Source organism: Mastigoproctus giganteus, unplaced genomic scaffold (assembly GCF_048544385.1).
Source record: "Mastigoproctus giganteus isolate SK-2022 unplaced genomic scaffold, ASM4854438v1 scaffold_15, whole genome shotgun sequence".
NCBI classification, from domain to species: Eukaryota; Metazoa; Arthropoda; class Arachnida; order Uropygi; family Thelyphonidae; genus Mastigoproctus; species Mastigoproctus giganteus.
In genome coordinates this window covers 7,466,861-7,482,934 of record NW_028328292.1, presented here as the reverse complement: position 1 = coordinate 7,482,934, position 16,074 = coordinate 7,466,861, and the positions used below count along the sequence as shown (strand labels likewise).

Sequence of the window (16,074 nt, the reverse complement as noted above, 5' to 3'; positions counted from 1 at the left end):
ACAATAAAAATTTAGATACAATAAAGCACAAAAATTGATTAAGAAAATATAATATATTGGATACTGCAAGGAGAATACAAAAAATCCAAAAAATTTCCATAAATAAAAAATAAAGTTTGTCATCTGACAGGAGTAGCATTACCCCTAATGTACCAAACTGGAGTGAGACCACTGCTGGGTTAAAGCTATTAAGATTGTCTTTGAAAAATATCAAGTTTCAGTTTCCCTTCGTTTTGGCATGATCTACATAGTGTAGCCATAATTTGGGAAGGTGAGAGCATAAAATAGTAAGGTTTACAAATTTAATCATGATTACTTCAAGTAGTAATGGGGTAAAAGAGTTCCTCTTGCTTAGCTCCATTATTTGAGAATAGAACTACCTAATAGGGAAAAATGACATGGCAAGATCTCAGTCTCTTTAATATCATCAATACTGGAGGACAGAGTGGGGAAGCAGTTGGAAACTAAAGGGAGACTATGAAGAAGAGCACTGATGGCTTCTGAAAGAGGCTGTTGTGAACGCTAGGTCAACATCAATGTTCAAAGGCAGTCTAACCATTCAGCAAGAGCATATCCCAGGTGCTATCTCCGGCTGACAACTGAATAGGTTGGAAGGCCTGTTTTGTGTGATTTAAACTATCAGAAGTGGTGTCTTTGATCATGCCAAAGATGGCACATGCTCTTTGAGTAGACTGGGGTTCAAGCTCCTGACTGCTAAATACGGGCGATCTGCCAACCCTCACTGGACCAGCGTGGCAGATTATTAGTAATGGCCGCATGGTGCAAGAAAGCCTATGGCTTATGCTGCACCAGCCAAAAAAAAAAAAAAAAAAAACTGAACAAAACAATGATAAAAACAAAAAAAAAAAAAAATAAATAATAATAATTAATAAAAAAAAAGAAAAAAAAAAGAAATTAAACCTATCATCCTATGTGCTTCCCTTACCCGAAAGTACTATCCAGATGACCTTTGAATTTCCCCAAACTGTCGGCCTCTACCACCCACGAAGGCAACTTCATGGGTGGTAGAGGTCCATTTGGTCCATTATGGTCCATTTCCCTCAGCATGAATTGTTGAGGAGGCTTCCATCCTGCAGTGGGTTCATAATGCTGCAATTTACCTTTATTCCACAGATGAGCTGGAGGACCTGTTTTATGTGCCTTAATGTTGATTAAGGCACATAAAACAGGTCCTCCAGCTCATCTGATTGTCAGTGGGAGATGTCTGGGTAGCATCCTCCACTGACACCCTTGATCTAAATGGTTGGACAGCCTTTTAACAATACCCATATCCCTCCCACAATCCCCCTTTCTTTAAAAAACTCATCATTCAACTTTCTCAGTAAAATTAAAGCCATTCAGTTTCACAATCTGAGAAGCATACTGGAGGCCATCACCACTCTTTCCAAGAAAGACAGACTCTTTTAGTTTTATTATTAGTATTGACAATATGATGCAAAAAAGCAAAGCTTACACAGCACCTGACAGAAAAGAGAAGCTCTTCATGATTTATCCATTTCTTTAAATTTGTCCAAACCTTCTTTAAATTTATTTAAGCTACATTCCACAACACTAGGTGGAAGTTTATTCAAACAACTGATCGTTCTTTGGTTAAAAGCAAATTTTCACACATCTATTCTGCAACTATCCTTTTCTAATTTAAATTAATTTCCTGTTGTTTGTTTTATCTAAGAAAAACACAATCAGAATTTAGTTTACTTAGCCTTTTTAAAGTTTTATACACTTCAATTAGATGACTACACAGATGCCTAGTTTATACAGAAATTGCAATTTACAGAATCCCAGTCTTTCTTCAAAAAATATCCTTTTGTGCTCTCAACTAATCCTGTTGCTGTTCTCTGCACCTTTTCCAACAGCTCTATGTTCTTCCTAGAATGAGGTCTCTGGTCATTATACTTTGTAAGAAGGCATTTTTATACATTTAGTATTCCAGATGTTGCTAACCATTGCTTTAATGGTTAGCAACATCTTTTTTCATACACTGCCAACTTGAATTTGATACCACCCAAATAGCATGCTATTTCAAGATTATTGCAACTCAAATCCAGTAACTTGCCTTTGTCACTTTTTAACCTCAATCATCATTTTTCTGTTTGTTTGTTATTTGGTTTTTAGGAGCATTAGCAACTAAGGCCATATTTCTCCGGGGATATGGGGTGATCATGCCCTGACCTTTCCGCATCCTTCGTATTTGGTGGTCATGGGCTCGAACCCCCGGCCTAATCAAGAAGCATGTGCTACACACTGCTGCTCCTGCCCGCCTGGCTACTGAGGCACCATCATTTTCCTGAACAACTGTTTAGTTAGCAGAGGCATATGATGCAAGAAAGCAAACTTATACAGAATCAGCCAAAAAAACCCTCCCCATTTCGCCCAACCATTCACTCCAAATGTTTGTCCATTTCTTCCTTGAATTTATTTAAGCTGTCAACTTCCACAGATGGAAGTTTGTTCCAGCAATCAACCACTCGCTGAATAAAGGCAAATTTCAGCATAACTATTCTACAACTATCTTTCCTCAATTTGAGTTTATGCCCCTTCAAGTTTTTAATGTGAGCAAGGAAGAATCTCATTAGCATTGAGCCTGCTCAACCTATTCAAGGCCTTATACACTTCAATCAGATCACCTCACATGTACCTAGTCACCAGACACTGCAATTTGCAGAGCTTAAGCCTTTCTTCATAAGTGCACCCCTTAGTTCCTATTACCAGTCCTGTTGCCCTTTATACACATTCTAGCAACACTACATCCTTCCTATAATGAGGCCTGCAGAACTGTACACAGTACTAAAGGTGTGGCCTGACTATTCCTTATACAAAGGGATAATTGCTTCCTTATCGCTGCTAGCAAAATTCCTGAATATTAGCATTAGTAGGGCATATTATGCAAGAAAGCAAGCTTATAAATCATCAGCCAAAAAAAAAAAAAAAAAACCTTCCCATTTCACCCATCCTATCATATCATTGACAAGACTCCATGACCTGCTCTGGCAGCCTGTCTGCACTGCTCAGAAAACTTCATACCTAACTGCACAATTACCCCAAAGTTTTTTTCATTCTCCACTACCCCGAGTGTAGTACCACACAGTTGATACATTTCTCTGGAGTTACTGCTACCCATATGCAGTACTTTGCATTTGTCAGTGTTAAACTTCAGTTGCCACTTCTTGGCCCATCCACCCAACTTTTCCAGATCCTGTTGCAGTAGCATTCTGTCATTATTGTCATTAACAACCCAGTCAACCTTTGTATCATCTGCAAACTTCGACATTAAACTTGATATACCTTCATCCATATCATTGATAAATATACAAAGCAACAACAGGCCCAACACCGAACCCTGGGGGGACTCCACTAATAACATCAGTCCACGAAGGGCAGTGTCCACTGATTACCACTCTGTCCTTCCACTCAACCAGGGGCGGCTTGTTAGTAGGCACTGTGGAACTGCAGCACCACCCCCAGCTTTTAAATCTAAACAAAAAAAAAGTCAATGGAGTTATATGAAATTTTGTGAAGAACAATGCAACACAATGAATATTTTTATTAACAGGTCCTGCATATAGTATACTCATGCTCTATTTCCAATAATCATTTCAGTAATAAACAAATAAAAACACGAAATCGTTTTCAACTTTGAAGTTTAACCGTAGGTGGAACTGTGTGCTACACAGTTCCACTATTAGCACACAGTTCCACATTTTGATCCCAGTGGTTGAGTCAATGCCTAGTTAGCAGGTCACCAATACACATTTTTTAGAGGTGATAAAATGAGTCAAAGGAACTGGGGAGAGAGCAGTGCCGATCTGAACAGTGAACCAAACTTGAATGAAAAAGTTATTAATCTATTTTAAACATATAAAAACCGAAGAATGGATTTTATTTTCAAACAAAATTTTGAGATTACCCAAGTCTGTTAATGGTAAGTGTCCAGTTAATGTTTTATAGTATTTTTAACTTGCTTATTATTATTATCATCTATGTCTACATTATCTTATTATTATTAATTTTTAATTTATGCTTAATATTATTGCTATAAAATATTTAAGGGAAAAGGCCTCATGCTACGAGGTAGAATGACTAATATGTAGGTTAGTGCAAATGCATCATTTTAACATAGCTATCTACCAAAGTAGTTAAATTAATTAATTAAATTGGCATCGTTTTGGTTATATCTCATATTGTGACTGCCTTCACAACAAGTTGCCATGGTATTGTACTACCTCGAATAAATAACACTTCACCAGTGGAGAAGATTATTGTTATTTATTCTCGGCGGATACCACCACCCAGATGGCACCATTTCAAAGCTTTGAATTTTTTTTTTAATTCAAAAAAATTATTAATTAATTTAACTACTTTGGTAGATAGCTATGTTAAAATGATGCATTTGCACTAACCTGCATATTAATATTACTACTTATTTAAATTAATTTATGCCTATTATTATTATCATCTATGTTTTATAACCAAGGCAATTTAATGTAACTTTAAGAAGCAGCACCCCTAAATATCAGTCACAAGCCGCTACTGCACAAAACCATCCTTTTATCCATTGTAGCAACTTGCCCTTAATGGCATACTGCTCCAATTTGTACAGTAGTCTTCCATGTGCAACAGTACCAAAAGCTTTCCTGAAAGCCAAGTGTATAGTATCAAAATTGTTTTTTGCATCCAGTTCCTTTGTGACCACATCACACTATCCAATCAAACTGGTCAGACAAGACTTCCCCTTAACAAATAAATGTTGTGTCTGAATTATTACAGCAGTCTAGTCTAGATGAACCTGCAAAGCTTGTTTAATTAGTGAGTCCATTATTTATTTTCCTAGAAATAAGTTAAACTAACAGGCCTGTAATTACTCGTATTCACTCTTTGATCTTCCTTTGTGAATTGGGTATATATTTGCACATTTTCAGTCTGTGGGGATGTCCCCTGAGTCCAAGGATGCTCTCATAATTATGGCTAAGGGATTGCTTGCTTCCTTTGCCACCTCCTTTAATATAAGTGGATAGATCACATTCACTCCAGGTGCCTTTTAACTTCAACAATTTCTCCTGCACTTTGCTCTCAGTTATTACAAAATATTCAGCTTCCGGTTAGAGCTTAATAAGCTTCTGTCATCCACTTCCCTACAGAATTCCTTATGTTTGAATGTAGATGCAAAATACTCATTCAGTTTGTCAGTTATCTGAGCAGGATCATCAATAGTCAAGCCATTGATATCAAATGGACCAATCTCATTCATCCCCTTCCTTCCAGAGTTTATATAAGTAAAGAAGTCCTTGCTGTTTTTCTTAGCATCCTTTGGCAAAGATTTCTCGTAATCTGCCCTCACTTGCCTAACCTCCTTTGTGACTTGATTATAGACTAGCTTATATCTACCATAGGTGTTTGTGTCGCCTGATAATTTATATTCATCCCGTGCATTTTTCTTCTCTGCCACGAGTCTGATTAGTTCATCTGACATCGATTTGGGCCTAATCCTTTAACAATATTTCTTAGTTTGTATGAAAAGCCTAGTAGCTTCCTGCTTCCCATTTAGAATTTGCTGTTGGTAACATCATCAGTTGGTCCCACTGTATAGAATGTAAAAAATCTCTGAGACCACTGTAGTCACCTTATTGAAAGCAAAACCTTTCCCTTTGCCCCTGATAGTAGTATATCTTTAAGTAAATCCCACATCAGTACACTGTTATCACTGCCATCTAGTGGTTCCTTTATGTGTAAATTCTTAATGCATGAATAATCACTGCTGATAATCAGATCAAGATTATTACTCTCTCTCTGGTTGCCTCTTGAACATGCTGATGTAGAAAACAGTCATCTAGTAAATCCACAAAAGTCTTGCTAGCGTGCGAGTGACCAACCCAGAAGTTCCAGTCAATATCTGGGAAGTTAAAATCGTGCATTATAAGACATTCTGATTTACTTGCCCACTCTGTATAGCTGTTCATGGTACTCGTCAGAGTCATTTGTCCTATTGCTAAAACAAACTTCCATCTGTCATTGTAGAAGTGACAGCTTAAATAAATTCAAGGCAGAACTAGACAAACATTTGGAGCAAATGGATGGGTGAAATGGGAAGGGGTTTTTTTTGGCTGGTGCTGTATAAGCTTGCTTCCATGCATCATATGCCTTTGCTAATGCTAATAACACACTCCTACCATCATATTTTTTTTTCCCAGTGCTTATTTCACACCAAACTGACTTAACATTGCACTGTCCACCAATGTCAACTGGATGCACTGCCTCAGATTTTATGTTTCTTAACTAACGGCATAAACCCTCCTCCCTTCCTATAGATATTGTACTACCCATATTGCAATTCTGCATTCCTTATATCTGTGTGACACCATGTCTCTAATATTCCATCAATATCTGCCTTTGATGTCTTAACCAGCACTTCAAATTCATCAAATTTATTTACCATACTCCTAGCATTGGTGTACATGCAAGTGTAAATGCACCTATTCTTAGTTACCCTAACACAGCCCATGTATTTACTTGTTTCATGATGCCTCCCGATCAGTTCCTGAAATCCCAGCAACTTGCTTTCCAGGGTGCTGCTCATTCCAATTAAACAGTGCAAGAATCACTTCCACCAATGCCTGCACTACTGTTAATCTATTAGTCTGTGAATCCTCTTGAAGGAACACACTCTGATTACTGTATTCAACTACTGTGCCCACTTTCGTATCCTCAGCAAACTCAGATATCAAACTTGAAATACATATGTCAAAATCATTAATAAACATTAAAAACAGTATAAGGGGCCCAACATCAGCCCCTACGGAACTCCACTAATCATATTAGTCCCATAAAGAGCAGTGGCTATTTATAACCATTCTGTCTTTTAACACTTAACCATTCCTTTATCTTATAGTATATTATCCTTAATGCCACACTGTTCCATTTTATACAATTATACATGTAGTAGTAGTAGCAGTGGCATGAGATGCAAGAAAGCAAGCGTATGAGCTTATGTAACATAAGCCAAAAAAAAAAAAAAAAGTTTCACACATCCATTCCCTCTAAAAGTTTGTCCAGTTCCTCCTTGAATTTATTTGAGCTATCAACGACAAATGGAAGTTTATTCCAGAAATCAACTACCCGCTGGCTAAAGGCAAATTTCCGCACATCTATTCTCCAACTGTCTTTCCTCAATTTGAATTTATGCCCCTCAGGTTTATTATCTAAGCAAGAGGAAGAATCCCATCAGAAGTGAGCCTGCTCAACCCATTCAAGGTTGAGCAGGCTCAATGAGATCACCTCGCAGGTGCCTAGTCTCCAGCTGCTGCAATTTTTTAGAAATTTTGGCTTTCTTGGTAAGAGAACCCCTCTTCATTCCCCTCACCAATCTTGTTGCTCTTCTTTGTACTCACTCAAGCAACTCTACATCCTTCCTAAAATGAGGCCTGTATGCAGTACTAAAGGCATTGCTGACCATTACCTTACACAAAGGATAATCACCTCCTTTTCCCTACTAGCAAATTTCATGTATATCATTGACAATACCCTGTGACCTGCTCTGGCAGCCTGTCTGCACTGTTAAGAAAACTTCATATCTGACTGCACAATTACACTCAGGTATTTTTCATTTTCTACCACCCTAAGTGTATACCACACAGTTGGTACGTTTCTCTGGGGTTACTTCTACCTATATGCAGTACTTTGCATTTGTCAATGTTAAACTTCAGTTGCCACTTCTTGGCCCATCTGCCCAAATTTTCCAGATCCTGTTGCAGTAGCATTCTGTCATTATTGTCATTAACAACTCAGTCTGTATTCATTACCAGCTGTTAGAGAGCACTTATCTGGTCTCTCTCATCAGTAACTAAATAAAATTGAGCCTTGAATGTTGCAAGATAGGTGAAGGAATTTCTAAAGTCCTTTCCAATCGAGGCTGTTGTTTGCAGATCTCAGGTGGAGGGAGTAAGGGACCTCCTACATTATATTATTTTAAATTTATTTTTGTACAAGTATATATGTGTGTGTTCACTGACTGATTTGCACTGCTGTATGCTGAAAAACTCAAAATAACTCATGTAGGGTGTCCCATACTCCCTCCACCTGAGATCTGAAAACAACAGCCTTGATTGGAAAGGACTTTAGAAATTCCTTCAGGGTTCAATTTCATCTTACTTTTTATTTAGTTACTGATGAGAGACCAGACAAGTGCTCTCTAACAACAGCTGGTAATGAATACAGTTGATTTATGTCTGTATATATGTTTTCTAAATATTAGTCACACCTGTATTCCTATGTCCTTTGACTCTTTATTACTAATAATGAATATCTTATAATGCAATGGCTAGTTAGAGATGAGGAAGGAGAAGGTTACTATGAACATGCAGCTCTTTGTGTGCCACTAAATTCTAGAATCAGCAGAAAAGGGGAGGAGAGAGAGAGAGAGAGAGAGAGAGAGAGAGAGATTTACAAGAAAACCAAAACTAACCTTGCAATGTGCAAAATCATCAACATTAGGAGACTTAGGAGACTGCAGATTTTTAAGCAACAGAAGAAAGCACTGAGTAACATATTGCTCATCAAGACAGAGTTCTCCTGTTTTCCTGAAATTAATAAATGGCAAAAAACTAAGATATTAATTTTTTTATGATCCTAATATTAAATCAATCCATAAAAAAAGAAAATTTGAAATTTTTAATAAAAATACATACAATGGTATTTAAATCAAAATGTTGGAGGTGTATGGTTTTGTTATTTCACATTACTAAAGAAAAGTAAGTAATATAATCATATAACCATCCTTCTATCCACTAGGTAATTTTTCTAATGCAACATTACTCAAATTTATACAGTGGATTCTGGTTATTTGGGCCACCGGTTAATCGGGGCAGCCATTTATTTGGGGCAAATCTTAAAAAACAGAACCCAATTGAGAAAATAGCCAGGGTTTACTTCGCTTAATTGGGACAGCATGCCGTTTAATCGGAGCAGGAGACTGCAGCACTGGAGATTACCCTACGATTGTCTCCGACGGTACCACGTGGTTCAGTCGAAATTCTGGAGGTCACAGCCATAAAAACAATTATCAGTCACCTGTTTATTGGGCTTTTCTGTTAGTGAAATATATCATAAACAGACAGTAAACTCGATCTTACTGAATTTGCAATAATACTGACAGCTGGAATTCTGTGGGTTATTATGGTGAAATGTGTTTACACTTCCATGAAATGTTCAATCATATAAAAAAATTAATTTTCAGATCTTCTCTTCATTCCAATTTTTAAAGCTTTGTAACTCGTTACTCCGTTCTCACTTGCACGTATCGTGTTACTTGCAATTTGTGTGTACCGTGTCCTTTGTTATTGATTGCTTATCTTTTTACTGTTTTAAATTTTAACCTCCACCCACAAATGTCAGTGAACAGAAATGTCAACTAGTTAGTATGTCCATATTACAGTACGTATTAATTATTCCGATTATCACTTGTATTCTTCCGATTTTCATGAATCATTTAATTTTTTAATTGGTAAGGTAATAAAGGGTAAATTTGTGCTTAATATATATTTACTTTTATAGCCTGTGGATAATATTTCTCCTATTTTCTCTAATTAGAATCGCTGTTTAATAGAATTAAAATTCAATTCACATACGTGATCACAATAACCAGCGCTTACTACACATCGTATAGTGAACGGTATTTTACTATGGTGAGTTCATCGTAACGTGATTTGATTTTACAGTGAACCAATTGTAAAGGGAGGGGTACACTGTATTTTTAACTATTTACGTGAAACTTCGGATAATTGGGGCAGTCGCTTAATCGGGCCAAAATGCACTAGTCCCGATGTGTCCCAAATAACCGGAATGGACTATACAAAAGGTGTCCATGTGGAACTGTGTGAATAACTTTATTGGTCATGTGGGATCATTTTGATACTTTTCTTGCTATTCCTTTTTAAACCCACTCAAAAATACCATTTTGTTCATTGTAGAGTATTGTAGGGAATTCACATTGATTTCCAAGTTAATTCTTTGCCACAGTTTCTCTATTAAAAATCCAAGAATTCTCTATCAAAGGGGTGATAATGTGTTACAAAGAAGGGTATCTTTAACTTAACACCTTAAGCCTAAATAAATTATGCCACAATTATTTTTTGAATCCATTTCTTTTATGAAAATCTCACCAAAGCTTAGAAATCAGTGATGACCAAGCTTAGTAAATACAACTGCCATACAAGATAACCTCAAAGGCTTGAGAGCCTCGTTTATATATTTTATTTTTCTATTAAATAAAATTTACATATGCAATAAAAATAACACTTTTCAAGTTCAGTCATTTAAAAATCATTAATTGGCTTTTTTTAACAATATGTATATACTTCTTTTAACTACATATATTTATATATATAACATATGCTCATTGCTAAATAAGGTTAGTATATTATGAAATTATTTCAATATATAATTTTTGAATAGCAAAAACTGATAATAGTAGAGAACAAGGAGAAAAAAAGATTATGAGCAAATTTTTAACTCTCCTATCAAAGCTAATTAAAAGAATATACAAAGATTATATACTAATTGTAAGCCTTTTGAAATGAAAGAATTGTTTCTAGAAATTGTTGGTAGTTTTCTAATAAGGCAAAGAAAATAACTGTTTGTATAAGTGAAAAAATAGAAGCAGCATGCCAAATTTTTTTGAAAAGATACTTGATGGGTGTGAAACCCATCAATTCTTAGTTGCTATTCATGAGTATTTTAATTTTTTAATGGCATATTATTTTGTAGCATGTTCCTATTCTCATTTCTCGTGGGCTGCATTTCAAGTATCGAAGAGCTGACTGTGGCTGACAGACTGTTATAGATGATCTAATGAAACCATGATGCGATTCCTTTATAATTCAATTGTAGACTTGATGATCCTCATTATATCTTTAAAGGTAGACATAACAATTCTACTTCTCCCAAAAATTATGATAACAACAGACAAAGTTCTCTGATATCCTTGAAGATGTCAGAAATAACATGCATTCCTGATAACTTATAAACTTAAAAAACATCATGGATTTTCTTTTTTCTTTTCTTTTTATTCAAACTTTAGAGATTGATTAACTCAGCCACATTGTGAAAAAAAAAAAAAAAAAAAAATCTTCACGTCACTGGCGTGATTTGAACAGGACCACTTCCACCAAGTGTGGGAGAACGGTGCTTGTATGCATGCTACCTGTGAAGACTTCAGACAGAGAGAGAGAGAATTGGGCAATCCCTTCATTAGTTTTTTAGAGTTCTCCAGCTCCCACTACATGGAAATTGGCCCATGAACACACACACACATGTAGACATTATAAATGATTAAGACTGTCTGAACTGATTTGGTTATAAGTACATAAATGATGTACTTATAACCAAAGTAGTTAATGCATCAAAAATTCCCGAAATGACTAACCAAATCATAAATCATTTATGATTTGGTTAAGCAAATTATTTATTGAAGCCAGCGCACATATATGTCTGACTACAGACTCACTACTTAAGTTTCATTGTAATTAAGATATTTTCTGGTATATAAAGGCACATAACTCAACCTTTGAGGCACAAAAAAAAAAAATAAATAAAATAAATTTCAGCTCAATTTGTATGCTATGTTTAAAATCCTAATCTTGAATTATGGCATGCTTAGCATTAAAAAGACATGAATTAATATCAGTGTATTCAAATTTAGTACTTATATATATATATATATATATATTTTTTTTTTTTTTAATTTTTTTATTTTTTTTTTTATACAAATATACATTGCTGCTCACCTTTTAAAGCCAAGAATTTGTTTATCTTCTTCATTAGATGAAAGCAGTTTGTGTAATTTGTAATAAGTTACTTTTGAGAGTTTACTTTTCAAGTTCTCAAAAAAGTAAACTTTCAAGATTGAGAATTTTTTAATAAAAAAAAAAACAACAAAAAAAAAAAACCTTCCATATTGCAGCATTCTTTACAGAGAAACCGAGAAACCAATCTGCAGTATTAAAGAGGCAACAAGGAATGGCTTGGTTACATAATCAAAGCCTTGAATATACACAAATAGCATTGATAAAAGCTGAAAAATATGTGAACTTAATACTAGATCATGCTCTATTGCTTAAGCACTGTTGTCAGAGACCACTGGTTTCATGACCTTTTATATAAAGGAATACTGTACATTATTATTATTAGCCATATGGTGCAAGGAAGCTTGAGACTTACGCTGCACCAGCCAAAAAAAAAAAAAAATTCCCAAGTTACCCTGAGAGAGACAGAGAGAGAGAGAGAGAGAGAGAGAGAAATCACCAAGAAAGAGAAGAATGATATGCTGTATATGCTTACTGCTTTCTCTACAGTTTACTGTGCATTGTCATAAAATTGTCAAAATGTAAACTTTTTAAAAGAAACAGCAGAAATAAATGAATTAAAAAGTAATTATTTTTAATGCAATTACAATGAGTTAATTTTACTTCAATACACCACTATGCAATTTTATTGTAACACATCCTGGAAGATGAGTGTAAAAAGGAAGGGGGATGATATATATATGTCAAAAATATAATTAAGCATACATTTTCAGGGCAAAAAGTAGAAGTTGACTTATATGCTGAGCCAACTTATACGCTGAGCCAACTTATACTATTTCTTCACCAACTACACAGATTACATTCCTGATTTAACTCAAGAGTAAAGTTTAAGGCAAGGACCTATGGAAAACAGAAGATAAAAAAATGCATGTAAGTATAAATAGAACATAAATCCAAATAAGTCCTATACCGAGTAATAATAAATTTATTGTAATGAGCTAATAATAAAAGCTCCTTTGAAATGACACAAAAAAGTTTTTATTAAATTGTTAGAAACTGGAGGAATTCTTAAAGGCCTCCTCAATCACGGCTGCTCAGCCAGGAAGACGAAGCAGGTTTCCCCTCAAGAAAATCCTTATTCTGGATTTTTCAATCAGTCTGTGAACATACACACTTGTACAGTAATAAAGGTCATGTATAAAACCATATAAGACAGTACATTATGACCAATATAGTTGATGTACCAAGGAACACCCCACTAGCCATACACAAAACAAGAGAGAGTGGAGAAAATTAAGTTGAAATAAACTTTACAAGGGTTATTTCAACTCTCATGAGAATCAGATTTTACAAAAATCTGATTCTCATGAGACTTTTAAAATTTCATTCACACAAGCTTGAAGCATATGTGCTTCTGCACCCTTGTGTCTGACCACTTGGTTATGTCAGGCCAAAAAACTAGTCTTGTCTGCATTCTGATATTTCAGGTTTTAATTAACTTAACAGAAATAAATGGTGTAAAAATTACCTTATTTTCTCAAGATAAAAAATATGATATAAATTACAAATACCATGGGATAATGTGTGTAAGTGCGCATTCAGTTCTGCATCTGTGACTCTGAGAAAAATATGACAACTGGCATCATATATGTCAATGCAAATGCCAGATATTGCTACCTCTCAGTAAACTCTACACCTTGTGCTAGGCTCATCACACCAGCATATTGCTGTGTGTGAAGTACTTAGAATGGTCCAATAATCAGAAAACATCCAGCTAATAAACCAAAGTCATATGGCTTGAGACAGTTTGTTAATGTGAGAAGCCAATGAAGGGTGAAAAGAATCAAGTAGTCACACAGAAAGTTGATATTTTACTAAAACTTTTTAACTCTTTCTTATGCTACTTTCATCTTGGAAATTTTTTACCTACATATACAGGGTGATTCACTACCAGTGCGACAAACTTGCAGGAGGTGTAGGGGGCATAAAGACGAATCGGAATCTCATAGCATTGCAGGGTCCAAAATGCCTTCGTCATGCGGTACAGGACGTTGAACGGGAGGTCGCGTGAACAGCGATCCTGCTGGAAGTCAGCATTTGCGAACCGGTTCCCGAGGCACTAGGATGGACGAGTATTCAAACGTTGAACTGGCCGACATGCACCTCGCGTATGGAGCTGTGGACTGTAACAGGTGCGCTGCTCTACGCTCGTAACGGTTACGTGAGACTGGTTGTTTCAAGAGAGGTACCATGAATCGAGAGCGAATGATGAGGACGCCAGACAATGAGGAGAATGTCCTACGTCTTGCAGAAGGCAATCCGAGTACGAGTACTCGAGCGATAGGCCAACGATTGGGTATTTCCCAATCCACTGTATGAAGGATACTGTCAACAAACCAAATGAGTTCATACCATCTGCAACGCATCCAATCATTGGAGCCTGCGGATTATCCACTCCGGAGGAATTTTGCTACTTGGTTTCTTCAACAGAAACGGTTCGCAAATGCTGACTTCCAGCGGGATCGCTGTTTCCGCAACCTCCCATTCAACGTCCTGCAATGCTATGTGATTCCGATTTGTCTTTGTGCCCCCCACACCTCCTGCAAGTTTGTCACACTGGTAGTGAATCACCCTGTATATACCCGAGTGTCCATATTAAATGTGTTTGTTAAAACAATCAATACTGAAAATGTGTCATTTTTATCTTCTTGAGATGTTATTTTCTCAAATTCAACACCATTCTCATGCTCTAGTATTAAGTTCACATATATTTGCTTATGCACTGTTGTCAGAGGCCATTGCTTTTATGCTTTCACGTGCATGAAACTGCTAGATGTGCTGTAGCAGAGGAGGGGAGAAGCAATAGAGAATTGGAAAACAAATGTTATGCTTCGTATATATATTCATATATATCTGCAAAATGCTATTACATGTAAGCAGAGAAGAATTACACATTCAGTTCTAATGTGGATACATTGCAAGCTTGTCGAGTATATGTTGTTCAAGCAAGAGAGCAATTTGCATATTTTTGAATTAAATTTCCATGCTCTTTGATGCTAACGAAAAAAATGGATACATTAGAGGAAAATTTTTTTTTAAAAAATAGATACATCAGAGAAAAACAGTTCTCTGTCACAAAGTTTAATTAAGGAATAATCACCTCAAGATTTACTGAAGATATAGCTCGTTGTAGTGGATAAAATTTTTTTACTAATCTAAAAGTAGCATCTGAAATAAAATAAAGATATTGTGGCCTGTGAAAGAACTATAATAAAAGAAAACCATTATGTTTACATTGTACCTGAATTTCGATACAAAGAAGACTGTATGAGAATTTAAATGTTTTGTAAAATTAGAGTTCAGTTTAGCATTAACTTTTAAGGTGACCACCAGTTGAATTCAGAAAATTAGTTTCTTTTAGAAATGTAAATTTAAAAATTATACTTTGTAAATACTATACATAAGAATACAGTTTACTTTAATTTTGCAAAAGGCTGTCTCTATGAGTACAAGAAAATAAGCTATACCTAAATGACAGCTCTTTTCAGAGGACAATAAAATTCCACAACCAATGCAAAAATCGAAGGCAATGTCTTGTCCAATTGACTTGTGGCAAATTTTTCTCTTTTTATTTTAGAAATACCCTTTCCTTAATATAAGGTTAAAGGGTGGGGTGCAGATGTGGAGGGAAAGAAAATCAACAAACCATAAAGAGATGACTGTTTAATGCAGTTTCACTTATACGGTTAGCTCAATACTTTCACAGTTTCTCTTATATGGTTAGCTCAATTACTTTCACAGTTTCTCTTATACAGTTAGCTCAATTACTTTCACACAGCGCAACTCAAGATCACGTTCAGACATTGCAAGTTCAAGGTCAATAGAATCCACAGATGGGCCACAATTGGTCAAATGACAATGCAGTACAACAGTGGTGTGAAAGAGACATAATGGAGCCTGTTGCATAATGTGCAACAGGCTCCATTATGTCAACATTATGCAACAGGCACTCTCATAAATGGGATATAACAGTTGAGACAACCTTATCAGGCTCCACTCCTGCCAACTAAAAACGAGCAGCTACAAATATAGTGTACATAATGACAGAAAAACTGGACACATGAGGAGGAAAACAGCCACCCGGTCTGATAAATTTCAGTTCCAGTTGCTTCATGCTAATGATAAGAAAAGGTATAGTGCAAGAAGCATGAATAAATGGCCCCAATGTACCACATTCTAACACTGCAGGCTGGTGATG

The 16,074-nt window shown here is 35.8% G+C and overlaps 1 protein-coding gene across 1 annotated transcript in view; it reads right to left on the bottom strand.

Moving 5' to 3' along the window:
* Window positions 1-16,074, bottom strand: part of LOC150074936 (HEAT repeat-containing protein 6) — a 314,697-nt gene that overhangs the window by 267,019 nt on the left and 31,604 nt on the right. The window contains exon 5 of the mRNA XM_090389386.1: window positions 8,480-8,594. Coding sequence (XP_090245512.1) covers window positions 8,480-8,594 — 115 coding nt within the window. The remainder of the gene's footprint in view (window positions 1-8,479; window positions 8,595-16,074) is intronic.